The sequence below is a fragment of the Euleptes europaea genome, chromosome 15, assembly GCF_029931775.1.
Source record: "Euleptes europaea isolate rEulEur1 chromosome 15, rEulEur1.hap1, whole genome shotgun sequence".
NCBI classification, from domain to species: domain Eukaryota; kingdom Metazoa; phylum Chordata; class Lepidosauria; order Squamata; family Sphaerodactylidae; genus Euleptes; species Euleptes europaea.
Genome location: NC_079326.1, coordinates 4,939,283 through 4,957,023, shown reverse-complemented (window position 1 = coordinate 4,957,023; position 17,741 = coordinate 4,939,283). Strand labels below are relative to the sequence as shown.

The 17,741-nt window shown below is 43.9% G+C and overlaps 1 protein-coding gene across 1 annotated transcript in view; it reads right to left on the bottom strand.

The window, feature by feature from the left end:
• PECR (peroxisomal trans-2-enoyl-CoA reductase) overlaps positions 1–17,741 on the bottom strand; it is a 41,382-nt gene that overhangs the window by 3,116 nt on the left and 20,525 nt on the right. Inside the window, exons 4-7 of the mRNA XM_056861624.1 lie at positions 13,958–14,123; positions 8,108–8,189; positions 2,017–2,113; positions 834–941 (exon numbers count right to left, since the gene is read on the bottom strand). Of these exons, the coding sequence (XP_056717602.1) occupies positions 834–941; positions 2,017–2,113; positions 8,108–8,189; positions 13,958–14,123 (453 nt within the window). The remainder of the gene's footprint in view (positions 1–833; positions 942–2,016; positions 2,114–8,107; positions 8,190–13,957; positions 14,124–17,741) is intronic.

Genomic DNA, 17,741 nt, shown 5'->3' with positions numbered 1-17,741 from the left:
AGACAAAGAATTAAAGAAAGGGAAATATTAATTGTATTAAGTACCAAGTATTAGGTATTGCTTCGACAGTAGTGGAAATATGGATAAAGGATTTAGATTGATTAAATAAATGTCCAGTATGACACAAATTATTAATTCAAATCGAACTCCCTGAAAGATTGTTTACACTGTATGTATGTGAATGATTGAGAATGTTATGTTTGTTTGTTTTTTTCTGAAAACTTCAAATAAAAAATATATTTTTAAAAAGAACAACATTCCTCTTGCCTGGGGCAAGTTCAATATTCAATATTCACATGGGCAAAAAATAACTTTCTCTTTCTGAGTGAAACTTCCAGCAAACCTTTTATCATACCTTAATTAAGTATTAGTAGCACTGCTAGGAGCCAGATAAAATTTCTTTGGGATTTGATGTTGCCTTTTGATTACCAACTATCCCAATTCAAGCCCAGAACCATGGTAGCTGCTTGCACTAAATCAGACTTATTGCATTCCCCTCTTGTGTTTCTGCTTGCACAAGATCTGGTCCAACAAATTTCTGGACATTACTATATATAGGGAAGACAGCACTAGATGTTGCACAAGATCTTATGCAAGCAGAACTGTGCTATATGTTGTGGGGAGGGGAAGGGAAGGTGATTGTAAGCCAGTTTGAGTCTTCCTTAAATGGGAGAGAAAGTCGGCAGATAAAAACCAACTCTTCTTCTTCTATATATATTTATGTTTTTGTTCGTGCATCACTGGGTCCAAGCCAATCTAAATCTGAATGGGGGGGTGTTCAATCACCTGGAAGGCTCTTCCTCATGCAAAATATTACACATATGTTATTATACCTCTTCAGGAACTCCTAGTCTTTTTGCAGGAATCTTTGAAATGTAGTTTTTAAACATTGTTTCACCAGCTTTGTAGTTTGCAGCAGCAGTTTCTGAAAAGATCACCCCCTGCATTGAAAGACAAAGCTCCATTATTATTTTACACAGAAAAAGAAACCCCATCACACCTTTCTAAGCCTACTGAAAAGCAAGAACCATTCCAGCTATTAGACACAAGTATTTTTACACAAAACCCCAGCTTTCTTCTATTTTTTCAAATAATTCATTGGTAGAACTGTGAATTAATTCATTGCCACAGTTCTGCACAAACACAGATTTTGGCAATGAGTTCATCTTACGGATCTTGACATTGTTGCAGATCTGATTTTTTTGCATCCAGAACTATGCCAATAAATCCACCCCAATGAAATAATTTTGTTTTAACTTTAAATTTGCCTTTCTCCTGAGCTTAATTTAATTAAAATAATTTACAGCAAATCTCTACATGCTTTGTGTACAGATTAGTTTTGAAGAGGTTTTCCCGTCAAGTTCCAGACAAAGAAACCCAAACCCTTTATGCTTGTGTTTAGTTCCAAAACCCTTGACAGACTCCAATAATTATAATCAACTGCACATCCAGCATGTGAAAAATACACCTGGTTCCAACTCAGCAATCAAGCTAAGGCAGATCCTATCTCCATATTACAAAACCCTTTCTTGGGTTGTTTCCCAGTCTATCATGAGGGCTTTCAATCAGACATGAGTTGCAAGTTTCCAGCTGAGAACCTATTTGGATCAAGACCATGGCATGCAGTGAGAATGGTTCCCCACCTTGCCACTTTCCCAACTTGAAAAGGCCCTTGGAGATGCTATTTGACTAGTTCTGGAATCCTATAAGTAACCCATCAGTCCAAGTGGAGCCCCTAACATGGCAAAAAACACCCCCTGAGGATGTTTCTGGTCTAGAAAATGTCATGGGGAGAGGCAGAAGCCTCTTCTCCCTGTCTGCCATGAACTCAATCAAAATCAGTTCTTGTTGCCTGGGAGCTGAGTTCTCAGCAGGTACTCACAACTTATATCTGATTCAATGACCCTGGTCAGGTGGCCCTGGTCACAACCCGAGGACTATTTAACATGTAGCTAGCTCCATCTCTTTTAGAGACCAAAGATGTTTGAGCTTGTCTGGTCCCATTCCATTACCTACCGGGGCAATGGAGTTAATTCTCACTCCACTCTGGGCCCATTCAACAGCAAAGCTTTTAGTCAGGTTATCAACTGCTGCTCTTGCTGCACCCGAGTGCCTGTGAAGAAGGATGATCAAAACATGTAATCACTTCCATCAATAAGGTAACTTAGGCACATGGCAGCCCTGTCAATATTGGAAGCTTCATTACCATAAAGTGGGCCTATGATATCTAGCAAGTTTAACTTCGTCAGACTCCAATAAGTAATCTATGTCTTACAGATTTTCATGATTAAGGGACAATCCAAACTATCGAACCTTATGACAATGAGGCAGGCAAGGCAAGATTATTTACCAGCCCAGAAGTTAATTGCAAGTAGGCTCATTTGTGTGAAATTGCTAACATGTTTGGCGAGTGAAAGGATGACTGAAGCCCCGTAGTGGAGAACATGGTTTTCTGGTGTGTGATATCAGGCAGGAAAGACAGGATTGGAGTTTGCCTATTTCGTTTTTCCGTCCTAATTGAAAGTTACCAGAATGTAAACAGTAGCACTCCCTTGTGACCATCCAAACTCCATACTTGCTAACAAATTACAGACTACTGTACCTTTTCCCTGTTCCTACAGGCTTTCCCTGTAATACTGCTGAAAAAACAGTGTTGCTTACCTGTAACTGTTGTTCATCTAGTGTCTTCTGTGCAGGCACACATGGGTCCTGCGCACCCGCAGGCCAGCCATGGAGAACTTATGCTGGAAAGCTCTAGAATTTTCGGGCTGCTCGTACCCCCTCCCCGCCCAAGGCTCTTCCCGCCCAAGTGGTCACATGACGGGGGAGGGACGAGCGGCCGCCCCTCCAGTTGTCCACTTCGCAGCCGCGGAATTGACCTGTAAAAAGAGCAACCCACAGCGGGGATGGAGGGATGTGTGCCTGCACAGAAGACCACTAGATGAACAGCAGTTACAGGTAAGCAACACTGTTTTTCATCGGCATGGCTTCTGTGCAGTCCCATATGGGAGAGTAGCACGCTAATAAAACACAGGAGGCGGGAGTAAGATTGCAACTAACATCTTTTTATTAACTCCCTACAGAACTGTGTTCAAAACCGCCACACCCACAGCGGAGTCGCAGCGGGTACCAACATCCATGGAATAGTGGCGAACAAAGGTAGCTGGGCTAGACCAAGTCGCAGCCCGGCAGATATCCAAGCTAGTGGAACCCAGGAAAGCGGCCGAGGATGCTACTGCCCTGGTGGAATGTGCCTTCAGGTTGAGGACACTCCTTACCTGCTGCCTGATAGGCAATGGAGATGGCCTTGGTCACCCACCGTGAGATGGTCTGTGATGAGGCTCTGCGGGCCTTCTTTGGCCCGAAAAAACACACAAACAAGTTATCGTCCTTCCGATACTGCTTAGATCTGTGCAAATAAAATAAAAGCGCCCTTCTCATGTCTAGCGTGTGTAAACGTCTTTCTTCATCTGTTTGAGGGTTCGGGAAGAAAGTGGGCAACACTATGTCCTGGGAAGTGTGGAACGTGGAAACCACCTTAGGGAGGAAATCTACGCTGGTGCGAAGGACCACCCTATCACTATGTATCTTAAGGAAAGGAGGGTCATGGCGCAGAGCAGATAAATTGCTGACCCTCCTGGCCGATGTAATGGCCACCAGAAACGCCACCTTATAGCTAAGGTAATACATCTCACAAGAAGATAGTCCACTGCATGACAGCTGAGCCAGTCCGCCTGCACATTCAAAATCCCCTGAATGTGTTCCGCTTTGACGGACAGAAGGTGGGTCTCTGCCCAGAGCAGAATCTTTTCCATCTCTGAGTGAAGGGAGGAGGATTTTGATCCTCGTCTATTGAGGTGTGCTTTTGTGGTAATGTCCGTTCTGATGAGGACATGACGGCCTTTCAGTAGATGGGAGAACTGAAGAAGAGCTAAGCGTACAGCACAAAGTTCCAAGAGATTGATGTGAAGGGCCCTTTCTTCTGGGCTCCACAAACCCTGGACGAAGAGATCCTCCGCACTGGCACCCCAGCCTTCAGTTGAGGCATCGGTGAAGACCTGAAAAGGGTCATCATGTAGGTAGACCTCTGGTGAGATTTGCTGACCTGGACCACCACAGAAGGCTCTTTCTTATCTTGGTGGTCAGGCTAATGGTTTTGTCTAATTTGTGGGTTATCAGCAACTGATAGGGCCTTACCAGCCACTGAAAGGGTCTTGCATGGAACCAGGCCCATGGGACAGCTGGTAGGCAAGAGATCATCAGACCCTGAAGACGAGCCATGGCCTTTACTCTTGCTGCTACAGCTGTGGCCCTGGCTAGGTTGGCAAGCTTTTGAGCCTTTACTTCTGGAGGGAAGAGGGAACTGATGGTAGAGTCTATGACAACTCCTAAGTGTTGAAATCTCTGTCATGACTTTAGTTGGCTTTTTGGATGTGTGATCTCTGGACAATCGTGGTGATAGTGCACAGATGAGGATATTGTCCAGATAAGGATGCAACTGTATCCCTTCCTTTCTTAGGTTTGCCACAACAGTAACAGATCTTTGTGAACACACTGGGAGCAAAAGCCAATCCGAATGGAAAGGCCTTGAATTGGTAGTGGACATCTGTGTATGCAAAACGTAAAAAATCTGTGGTGTGATGGGCGTGCAGGAAAACCTCTGTGAGGTCGATGGGTGTTGAAGGGCCTCCACAATAGACCAGAGAGTCTCCATTCTGAACCTTTTTGGAGGGATATGGCAATTCACATACTGAGGTCTACTATGGCTCCCAATCTCCCGATCTCTTTGGTACCGTGAAGAAGATGGAATAGACACCCTTGGAAATCTCTGGAGCGGGAACCGGCTCTATTGCCCTGATTTGTAGAAGGTGATTTATGGTGTCTAGCGTTCTCCTGTGCTTTTCCTGGCAACATGCTGTTGGGGATGGCACAAAGCGATCTGGTGGGGGTTGGGAAAATTCTATCAAATAACCTTGCTGAACTACCTGGAGGGCACAGGCATCGGCCTGAGAATGAATCCACTGAAGGACGAACTGCTGTAGCTGTCCTCCCACCATCTGAGCCCTGGAGTCATTACTTTGAGGATTTGTTGGACTTGTCCTGTTTGTCACTGCGGAAGAATTGCTGGCTCTTTCTACCATCCCGCCCGAAGTGATGGAAGGCTCCCCTGGAGTTCCAGGAAGACTGTCTATGATCTGAACGAAACCTGGGCAGTGTGTGTGAAGACCAAAAGGAATGAGGGTACCTGTTGTCCCTTCTATTGCTCTTGGGCATAGCTCTCTTCTTGCCCTTAGACTCCGTTAGCATACAATCTAGCCTTTCCCCGAAGAGCTTGTCTCCTTGGTAGGGATAAGCAAGTAAAACAGACTTAGATTGAAAACTTGCCTGCCAGGATCTTAGCCATAAGACTCTTCTGATGACGGTATTTGTAGCTGTAGCACAAGCTGAAAAGGTCAAAGCATCTAGAGAAGCATCAGCTAAAAAGGAAGAGGCTTTTAGGACTCTGGACAAACCCTCTGCTACCTTCTTGTCTGGTTTAGTGATTAACTAGATCAGTTTCTTAATCCAAACTAAGGAATCTCTGGCCATAACAGCGGCAGTAGCATTGGCCTGAATGGCAAGGGCGGAGATTTCATGGACTTTACACGACTGAAACTCTGCCTTTTTATCTAACTGGTCCCGAATGGAACCTACGCCATCCTCCGATACCAACTCATTAGACTGTAAAGCTGCCACAGGGGCATCTACAATCGGCAGCTTTAAAAGGTCCATGGCATAAGGTGCCACCTCATACAGTTTCCTGGTGCTAGGGGAAAACTGAAGTGGGGCTATCCCATTCAGCTTTAATAACTCTTTCATAGTGTTCTGGCTGAGGGACCCTCAGGTTCTGAGAGTCATATTGAAGGAAGTACTCCTTCTTTCCTTTTCTGTTGGTCTTGGGTTTTGGCTCACTAGGAGGGGCGGAATCATCTGAAAGGTCCAGGGCGAAAAGGGCCTTTGCCAGAAGGGACTGAAAGTCCTCGGGTGAAAACAGTCTTGGATGCTGTTCTTCCACTAGACGAGTCTCTTCATCAGATACAAATTCCCCTTCTTCCCTGTCGTACTCCCCAGACTCTTGATCTAGGGAGGCACACTCATCCAAGCTCTGATTATCTGGAGCAGTGAAGGGGGATTTCATCGCCGCCTTTGTGGGCTAATGTCTTCCTTGGAGCATATGACTGCAACAGGGTGCCTCATGAAGGGGCTCTGCAGAAGCCTGGGACAGAACAGGGGAGTGAACCTGGGAAGGGGGTTCCCCTTGAAGAGATATAGAGAACTGCAGAGCTTGAATAGCCAGCAATTGGTCTTGCATGGCTTTAGAAATCACTTCCGCGACCTCCTCATAAGTAAACTACTTCTTACTTACACTTTTGTCTCTAAGGGGAGAGACCGTGTCCTCTGAACACTTGCTGTCTGAATTTAATGGAGGAATGCTCCCCTTTGGTCAGCTGAGTAGCGCGGGAGCTGCCAGGGACCAAGGCGCTGGCTTTTACAAGTGTGCACTTTTGTTTACTAGCTGGTGCAAGCCATTTTTTACTAGCCTTTTTTACTAGCTGGTGCAAGCCATGGCTTTTTTGGGTCCTTCTCACCCGATTCTAGCCATTCCAGCTCTGTCTGCTAGTTGGAGCGACTATCCAAAAACTCTCCTTTGTTCCCCTGAGGGTGAAGAGCCGAGTTGTGATCACCGTCATAGAGGAACCTGGCGTCCTCTCCCTTTAGATTAGGTGCGGCAGCCATTTTGTGGGCCGTCTTTTCCTGAAGGGGAGAAGAACAGACAGAAAACAAGATAGGAGAAGAAGGAACGAATACAAGGGGCAAGAAGTAAGACAGGAATGATTTGGGTAAGGATTAAGGAAGGTTAGGAAGGAAAACAAGAATAGTAGACACTGAAGCTGCAGCAGCTAGTCTGCTAAGGTGCTCTCCCCAGCAAGGCAGGAGAAAAACTGGAAGCAGCGGGAGAGTCATGTCATCAGGCAGGAAGTGCAAAGATTTAGATCCTGCCTCCCCAAGCAATGGACGAGAATCACCCGAGCTTTCAAGATGCCCTCTCCTCAGAGCGGGAAGAGTGCTGTCTGCTCAGAAGAGAGGTTTGCATGCCAGTTCTGCACTAGATATTTATTCCTGAATGAAAGCCCCCAAGGTAGAAGCCATTACATATCCTCTCCTTTCATGATGGGAAGGAGCTAAACAATTCCTTCAGCCAACCAGGAAGAGGGACATTCCCCAACTGAGAGGTTTGTTAATGGAGTGAGTAGCTAATACCAAGAAATACAAAGTATGAAGAACTACTCTTAGCACTCACTTAGTGCCCAATGTAATTAGAGATATAACCTGCTTCTGAAGGCTGCTTCCCAGTACCATGTTCTTGTTCCTAGGAGTTCCTTTTCATTCATTGTTTACATAGGGAGTTACACTGCAGTAGCACTCCCAGAAATAAAGATCAGGCATGAAAAGTAGTCCTGAAGGGGATGTTTAAAAAACAAGGTATCTCAGGGAAGATATCTGGAGACTAGCTGTCATACTTGATTTTGACATTTACATTGTCAAATGTAATCAGCAATGCTGATTCTGTGACCTTAGGCAGATGATGAGAGGGAGGGCATCTTGGCCATCTTCTGGTCACTAGGGGTGTGGAGGGGGGAGGTAGTTGTGAATTTCCTGCATTGTGCAGGGGATTGGACTTGATGGCCCTGGTGGTCCCTTCCAACTCTATGATTCTATGATTGTGTGTCTAATTCACTCTTCTCTACAAGGATAGATGGACTCACATTCTAGCTGTATCTGAAGAAGTGAGCTGTAGCTCATGAAAGCTCTTACCCTGCTAGAAATTTTGTTAGCCTTTAAGGTGCTACTGGACTCTTGCTCTTTTCTACTGCTACTGACAGACTAACACAGCCACCCATTGTGATCTATCTGTCATAAGATAAAGAAGTGGATGTTCTTTTCTATCTTTTGTTGCCGCTATAGGTTTGGCTATATAAATATAATATTTACTGTTGTGGAAGTTTTAGCAGAAGCAAGCAGTACATGTGTGAAAAGGTGATTTAGATGGAAATGGTATGCTTACGACATTCCAGGAAACCCTTTCCACATATTAGCCACGATGTTGACAATGGCGCCTCCATGATCCCGCATCCAAGCATTGTACACTATATGGAAATAGGAGAAAGGAAAATGAGTATTTTGTTTTACATTTTCAGGTAGCATTCAATGGTTAAATAAAACTGTTGAGCAGGAAAAACATTTAGTACTGCCTCAGCCAAAAATTTTGTCAAGGAAAGAAAATAACCCTGTTAATATGCTCAGCTATAAATATGGACTCATAAGCAGCAACAGCATTAAATCAATACATCTGCCAGAGTACCCCCATTAAATTGTTCATTTCATGAATGTATATTCACATCAGTTGAATAATGTGGAGGTTATCAATCTACCTTGCTGCTGCCATCCAAGATCCATTAGTTTCAGAAAACTCTACTAGTCTACTGCAGCTAGATGGGTCTTAAGGCCCTAAACCTGAAAAATCTAAGCAAGGAACAAGAGAACCCAATTCCTTTATCAGTTTTGAAAAGTCCAGAAGCAATATAAGAACAAGTTAATGGTTTTCTTTCATTTATTCCCCTGTATCTGATAACATTTTGGTCTTCAGCTTGAATTAGCTGAAGTAACAGCATCCCATCACTCCTAGTACCAAGATAATTGTTCAGCTGCAGACATAAAATGCAGTTAATTCATGTCTGCTATAACATAGAATCATAAAGTTAGAAGGGACCACCAGGGTCAAGTCCAACCCCCTGCACAATGCAGGAAATTCACAACTACCTCCCCCCTCCACACCCCTAGTGACCAGAAGATAGCCAAGATGCCCTCCCTCTCATCATCTGCCTAAGGTCACAGAATCAGCATTGCTGAAAGATGGCCATCTAACCTCTTCTTAAAAACCTCCAGGGAAGGAGAGCTTACCACCTCCCGAGGAAGTCTGTTCCACTGAGGAACCGTTCTGTTAGAAAATTCTTCCTAATATCTAGACGGAAACTCTTTTGATTTAATTTCAACCCGTTGGTTCTGGTCCGACCTTCTTGAGCAACAGAAAACAACTTGGCACCCTCCTCTATGTGACAGCCCTTCAAGTACTTGAACATGGTTATCATATCCCCTCAGTCTTCTCCTCTTCAGGCTAAACATACCCAGCTCCTTCAACCTTTCCTCATAGGACTTGGTCTCCAGACCCCTCACCAGCTTTGTTGCCCTTCTCTGGACACGTTCCAGCTTGTCTACATCTATCTTAAATTGTGGTGTCCAAAACTGAACACAGTACTCTAGGTGAGGTCTAACCAGAGCGGAGTAAAGCGATACCATCACTTCGCGTGATCTGGACAGCCCTTGATGCAGCCCAAGACTGCGTTTGCCTTTTTAGTTACAGCATCACACTGCTGACTCATGTTCAGTGTTTGGTCTACTAAGACCCCAAGATCCTTTTCACACACACTACTGCTCAGACAAGTCCCCCCTATCCTATAATTATGCATTTGATTTTTCCTATCTAAATGCAGATAGATAGGAATTTACATTTGTCTTTGTTGAAGTGCATTTTATTAGTTCTAGCCCATTTCTCCAGCCTGTCAAGAACATCCTGCATCTTGGCGCTGTCTTCTACCGTATTTGCTACCCCTGCCAATTTAGTATCATCTGCAAATTTAATAAGCATCCCCTCTATTCCTTCATCCAAATCGTTTATAAAGATGTTGAACAACACAGGGCCCAGCACAGATCCCTGAGGAACTCCACTACTCACTTCTCTCCAAGTAGACGAGGAACCATTAACTAGCACTCTTTGAGTATGATCTGTCAACCAGTTGTAGATCCATCTAACAATAATAGGATCTAACCCACATTTTCCCAATTTGTCAACTAGAATACTATGTGGAACCTTATCAAAACCCTTACTGAAATCTAGATAAACTATGTCTACAGCATTCCCCTGATCCAGCAAGGTAGTAACTTTCTCAAAAAAGGAGATAAGATTAGTCTGACATGACGTATTCTTGAGAAACCCATGCTGGCTCTTAAGTGATCAGATCCATCCTTTCTAAATGCTCAGGGACTGACTGTTTGATGATTTGTTAGAACACTTTTCCTGGTACAGAAGTCAAGCTGATGGGTCGGAAGTTATCTGGATCCTCCTTTTTCCCCTTCTTGAAGATGAGGACAACATTTGCTCACCTCCAATCTTCTGGCACCTCACCTGTTTGCCAAGACTTTTCAAAAATAATGGACAGAGGTTCCAAAATTACATCTGCAAGTTCTTTGAGTACCCTTGGGTGCAATTCATCTGGCCCAGAGGATTTTGTTTCATTTAAAGAAACTAGGTGTTTGTGCACTACCCCAATGCCAATTCTAGGCTGCAAATCCCTTCCCTCATCACATGTTCTGTTTATGCCATGTTGAGCACCACTTCCCTCACGAGAAAAAACTGAGGAAAAGTAAGAATTGAGGAGTTCTGCCCTCTCTTCATCTCCTGTTACAATTTCAATTTCCGGTCCATGCAATGGGCTTATCTTGTCCTTGTTCTTACTCTTACACTGTACATAGGAAAAAAACCCTTTTTTGTTGTGTTTAGCATCTCTCGCTAGCCTAAGTTCATACTGAGCTGTAGCTTTCCTAACTCTCCCTACAAGCACTAGTTATTTGCTTATATTCCTCTTTGGTTATAAGGCCCTCCTTCCACTTTCTAAATGAGTCTTTTTTATTTCTCAACTCTTTAAAAAGCTGTTTATGGAGCCACCCTGGCCTCTTTAGGCTCCTCCCATTTTTCCTTCTCATAGGAATGGTCTGGGATTGCGCCTTCAGTATTTTATTTTTAAGAAACTCCCACCCTTCTTGAACTCCCTTCTCCTTAAGTATTTCTGACCATGGGATTCTACCTAGCATAAGTTTAAGTTTGTTAAAATTTGCTCTTTTGAAGTCCAACCTACATGTCTGACTACATACAGGTTTTCCTCTCCCCAAGATTGTAAATTTCAAGAGTAGGTGGTCACTGCTACCCAGGGTGCCTACTACTTTAACCTCATCGAACAGTTCTTCCCTGTTGGTGAGAATCAAGTCTAAGATAGCAGACCCCCTTGTTTCCCTGTCCATCTTCTGGAATAGGAAGTTGTCAACAAGACAAGTCAGGAATTTATTGGATCTTGCATTTTTAGCAGCGTTGGACTTCCAACAGATATCCGGGTAATTAAAATCTCCCATGACCACCATGTCCCGTCTCTTTGAGAACTTTGTGATCTGGTCTAGGGGAGTCCCATCCAAGTCCTCTGCCTGGTTTGGCAGTCGATAGCAGACCCCCACGAGAATATCATGATTATTTCTTATTCCTTTTATGTTTACCCATAGAGTTTTGAGTGCACTACCATGCTCAGATTCATGTACTTCTTCACAAGTGTACACATCTTTGACATACAGTGCTACTCCTCCCCCTTCCTTATCAATCTATCCCTTTTAAACAAGTTGTACCCCTCAATCTTAATATTCCAATCATGAGTGACATCCCACCAAGTTTCAGAAATGCTTATTAGGTCAAAATCCCCTGCCTGTATTAGGGTTTCGAGTTCTTCCTGCTTGTTTCCCATACTCTGCGCATTAGTGTACAGACATCGGAATCCATGGTTTATGTGCCCCGTTTATTGTTCTCATCTCCAGGTATTATCAGCATACAAGGCTTTAAATTGTTGTCTTGCTCTCCCATAGGATTTAGTTTAAAGCCCTCCTGATCAGGTTTGCAAGGCTCTCACCAAACACATTTTTTCCTACCCTCGTGAGGTGTAAACCATCCCCCGACAGAAGATCTTCTTCTCGAAAGTGTAAGCCATGGTTCAGAAATCCAAACCTTTCTTGACGACACCATCTACGCAGCCAGTCATTAATTTGGAGTATTCGTCTTTTCCTTCCTAAGCCACGACCTTCAACAGGCAGAACTGACAAAAACACAACCTGCGCCCCCAAGTCCTTCACCTTCTCACCCAGAGCCATGTAGTCTCTTTTAATACGTTCTGGGCTGTGCCGGGAAATATCATTTGTTCCCACATGAACAGGTAAGAAAGGGTAATAATCTGTGGGCTTGAGGAGTCTTCCTACCCTTTCTGTCACATCCTGGATGCGTGCACCCGGTAAACAGCAGACCTCTCGGGACAACAAGTCAGGTCGGCATACTTTAGACTCTACCCCTCTCAGGAGGGAATCCCCAATTATGAGAACACGCCTCTTTCTAAATTGTGGGGCGGAAGATTGAGTCCTCTCATGTGCAGGAGCTAAACAAAGCGTGAAAGAAATTCCTCAGGCTCCTGCACATGAGAGGACTTGATCTGGGGATCCCTTTTGGAGGGCTCAGTGCGCAACGAAGTGAGAGAGGAGGGTGTCCAGATCACGCGAAGTGATGGTATCACTTTACTCCGCTCTGGTTAGATATGATAACCATGTTCAAGTACTTGAAGGGCTGTCATATAGAGGAGGTTACCGAGTTGTTTTCTGTTGCTCAAGAAGGTCGGACCAGAACCAACTGGTTGAAATTAAATCAAAAGAGTTTCCGTCTAGACATTAGGAAGAATTTTCTAACAGTTAGAGCGGTTCCTCAGTGGAACAGGCTTCTTCGGGAGGTGGTAAGCTCTCCTTCCCTGGAGGTTTTTAAGAAGAGGTTAGATGGCCATCTGTCAGCAATGCTGATTCTGTGACCTTAGGCAGATGATGAGAGGGAGGGCATCTTGGCCATCTTTTGGTCACTAGGGCTGTGGAGGGGGAAGGTAGTTGTGAATTTCCTGCATTGTGCAGGGGGTTGGACTTGATGGCCCGGTGGTCCCTTCCAACTCTATGATTCTATGATTCTATTCTAGGGGCAAGGCATTTTTGCTCCTCTTGCTTTGCTGACAGTACTATGGCTTTAAGCCAGTTTTTCTTTTTCATAATATATAAAGAGGCGTTAGGCTTGTTCACTGTGATCTATCAGACAGCCTCTATGAGTAAGAGCTAATATATCAGTTACTACGTTTTGTTCACTAGCCAGGTAGAAGGATCTGCTGGGCTCATGGTAAGCTTTTAAAAGGATCCCCAAGTTCTCTTAATTCAGTTATGAAGAATGCTTCTAATTGTAACAATAAAGATAGCCTACCAATAAAGAACATGAGAGCTAGTAGCAGAGGAAGCAGAAAAGCTTTGGCTTGTGTCCCGCGCCCAGGCCAGCCCCGGTTGCGGGACTGCCCAGCGGTGCGCTTATGGGGCAGGAGGAGGCGAAGCCGGCCCGGGGAAAGGGGGCGGGGCCGACGGTTCCGCGGCCCGCGGAAGCCCCGGGAGAAGTGCCAACCTGGCCGGGAGGGCTGGGGCCAGGCGATGCGGCAACGCCGCCCGGCGGTGGCAGGGATTGCGGGGCGACGCCTCCGGTGGCCCAGGCACTGGGGCGGAATTCACCGGCGGAGGAGGAGCCGGGCAGGGAAGAGCCGGAGGGGCGAGAAGGCGCGAGCGGGGGCGGCGGAGCACGAGCCGCTTATCAGCTGGGTCGGGGCCGCAGCCCTCCTGAGGGGGAGTGTGGGCGGACGGAGCTGCCAGGGGCTGATTGGTGGAGCCCCTGTCAGACAGGAGGGGCGGATGGGATAGGGTGGAACCCCTGGGAGCCTGGCTGGCTATATGACTGGGGAGGAGGTGGAAGGCCAGGGAGGAAGTGGTGCAGGTCTGCCGTGGAGCTGGTGGCTCAGAGGAGCAGGAACTGACCGTGGGCTGAAGAGGAGGGAAGGACATCCTCTCAAGAGGCCCATTCTGAGGCCAAAGGACTCTCCAAGTCAAGCCGGCCAGGCCGCGGGGCTAAGAGGCGGGGTCCAGGGGGACGGTTCCTCACAGCTTAGTTGCCAGCATTTCCCTCTACATCCAACCTCACCTGCTTTACAACAATAGAAGGTTCCAGTCAGGTTGGTTTCAATCACAGCATGCCATCCTTTTGAACTGATTGCTTCTGCAGGACTAAGGAACTGGCCTCCTCCATTATTTACTAAGAAGTCTATCCTACCATGAAGATCCAATGTCGACTTCACCAGTGCATCGACCTACAACAATAAAGAAGATGGGTTGGCAAGTCTGCAAATGGTAGCCTTTAACATTTGTCATTTCCATCTGCTGGTTTTCCTTTATAGATTTGGCCAAAAGGTGTCAATAAGAGAGTATGTGGAAGTGATTACTTTTTGAATGAGGCCTCCCCCCCCGCCCATACACACACAAAAGACGCATGAGGGCTAGCAATAGTATTCAAAATAAATAGAAACCATTACACCATGGTTAAAAGTGCCAAGTCCATTGAAAAACCCTGAAAAAGTAACCCTACTAACTTTTGCATTAGGAATAAAAAAAAACTAAAGCAATTTTACTGGCAAGAAACTCAGTGAGTTCTTACATGCAGAACATGCTTGGCACACTAACAGCCAAACTTCCCTTAGGATGTAAAGGAAAGGCCATTTACACCCTGAGCCAACTGTTGTGTATTGAGCCCACCTACATCGATTTGGAGGAACTGGAGAGACTGCCAAGCTCCAATGGTAATTGGAGAGTGGTTTTATCCTTCATTCAAAATATCATACCCTGTATTCTCCTAAGGATGAGGAAATGCTTGGCATCCTTTCAAATCTGGCCTAATAGGGTAGGGTTGCCAACCTCCAGGTGGTTAGCAAACCAAAGACAGCAAACAACTTGCATAAAAAATTACATTTATCAGCAAAAGTGGTATTCAATTTTCATATCCACCTTACAGCTTACAGAAGTATAAGGACAATGTCCACTTCATATGTATAATTCATATACAGAGTAATCAAACATAGGTTATTGTCCTTAGTCAAGGTTATGTTTCTTTCGCCCAAGAGGTAAGTTTAGTTTGTCAGTTCACTTCTACAAAAGTCTGGTATCCTTTCTGTTTCGGCTTATGACAGCCTTCCTCAGGGACCACTACACAAATTAAATAACAGTACATACAATGCAAATAGCATAAATCATAGAATCATAATTACATTGAATACATACAAAATTATATACTTACAAGCTAGCTGTTATTCACTTGCTTGCGCGTTGGCAAAGTAGCCATCTTTACACACAATTTTTAAAGAGTTCAGTCACATGGTTACAGAATAATCTTCAAGTAACATGATTTAAAGATACAGAACACGTTTTATATTCCAATCAAGAAATTAAAAAAAAAAATCACATTCTTCATAAGTAGCATGTCAAGTCCAATGATGTATTTAACCCTTTAGGATATAAGGTATCAAACAAATGTATATATTTGGATTCCTGGCGCTTCAAAATCAAATCTATATCAGGCCTGTCATATTTGTATTAATAAAACACCATAATACAAAAAATGATAACTCTTCATCTGTGTGGTTTTTTTCAAGGAAGTGTGGAGTTAAAGGCGCCTCTAAAATATGATTTCTGATTCTAGATCTGTGTTCGCTGATGCGATATTTGATAGGTCTCAGTGTTTTGCCAATGTACCAATATTGGCATGCACATTTAATGCCATATATAAGGTATCGTAAGTCGCAGTTGTTGAAACTCTCAATAGTAAAAGTTCTGCCTGTTACTGGGTTAGTGATTTCTCGTACTGTCAACATAAATCTACAACTTTGACAGGAGCCACATTTAAAGTTAACTTTTGGTAAACTACAAATTGGTATTGAAAGTGGTATTTTATTAACAAGCATGTCCCTAAAAGATCTCGTGTGTTGATATGCCATACGTGGTGGTAACTGGCAGCCAGGTAGATGCTGAACCAGATGCCAGTGTTTATGGAGAACTTGTCTAATTAAAGAGGACATTGAAGTGTACTGTAACACGCAAGTAAGTCGCGTGGTCATTTGAGTGGGGGATTCAATAAGTAATTCATTTCTAGGCTTACATTGAGCTTTAATCCTAGCCTGTTTAATAACTTTCTTGGGGTATCCCCGGTGTCTTAAGTCTGTCTCAAACTCTTGTACCGACCGCATGTAGTCTGCTTCATCAGTGGAGTTTCTTTTCAGTCGGAGCAGCTGACTGAACGGAAGATTATTTCTTAAATGAAGCGGGTGGAAAGAATTATAATGTAACAAGGTGTAACGTGACATTTGCTTCTTGTAGGGGCGAACTCCTAGCATACCGTCAAGCTTCTTATAGATGGTCACATCTAAAAACGGAATAGCCTCGTTATTATGTTCCCCACTCAGCTTAATATTAGGATCCTGTTCATTGATCCACTGAGTGAATCCTACAAAACTATGGGAGTCTTTCATGGCTAGGAACAAATCGTCCACAAAAATGACGTACACAATCGTTTTTTCACTGAACGGGTTGTTATGCAAGATATATGCATGCTCAAACGCTACCATATAAATATTCAAAATGGACGGTGCGCATACGCAGCCCATTGCGACCCCGTGTATTTGCAGATAAAAGTCATCATCATATACAAAATAATTCTTTTCCATCACAATATCCAATAAATTTAACAAAAATTGAGTACGAGGTTGTGGATCTATCCATGAATCTAATAGTTCAGCAATTATGGTGCGCACCGCGTCCGTGGGGAAGTTTGTATACAGGGAGTTAACTTCAAGGGTACATAGCACCTAATTTAAAGGGACAAAGATTTGTTCTATGCGTGTAAGTATATAATTTTGTATGTATTCAATATAATTATGATTTATGCTATTTGCATTGTATATACTATTATTTAATATGTGTAGTGGTCCCTGAGGAAGGCTGTCATAAGCTGAAACAGAAAGGATACCGGACTTCTGTAGAAGTGAACTGACAAACTAAACAAGTTTGGACGAAAGAAACATAACCTTGACTAAGGACAATAACCTATGTTTGATTACTCTGTGTATATGAATTATACATATGAAGTGGACATTGTCCTTATACTTCTGTAAGCTGTAAGGTGGATATGAAAATTGAATACCACTTTTGCTGATAAATGTAATTTTTTTGCAAGTTGTTTGCTGTCTTTGGTTTGCTAACTAACTTACAGCACACTAACTCGTGTTTGCCAAACCTCCAGGTGGTGGCTGGTGATCTCCCGCTATTACAGCTGATCTTCAGGTGATAGAGATCAGTTCCCCTGGAGAAAATGGCCACTTTAGCCATTGGACTCTATGGCACTGAAGTCCCTCCCCTCTCCAAACCCCACCCTCCTTAGGCTCCACCCCCAAAATCTGCAGGTAATTCCCAACCTGGAGCTGGCAACCCTAGTGTTGAAGGAGAAAAGTAAGAAAGCTCTCTAGCTAAACATCACCTCAGCATTTCTTTCAAGAAAGGTGAGAGGAGGGAATGAAGAAAAGTCAAATACTCCCTCGCATGGGAAAAATGACATAAACCAACGAACTAAGCCACAGATATGCTCCAACATGATGAAAGAGATGAAGGAAAAGATGGCAAAAGTTTTTAAGCTATTGAAAATTTTGAAAGTCTGTCTCTGAAAAATCATCAGAAAAGGAAAAATTTTTTAAAACTCTAAGTTTATTTTATAACAACAATAAAATAAAAATACAACAGTAGGTTAAACATCGTACAGTTGAGATATGTTTTAATACTTGGTTCCAATATATGTTCCAATTTTATACATCAGTGCTTTTTACAGAAATCGTACCACTTTGCAGAACTTAATAAATCCAAATCATACGATAGTTTTGTGGACACTG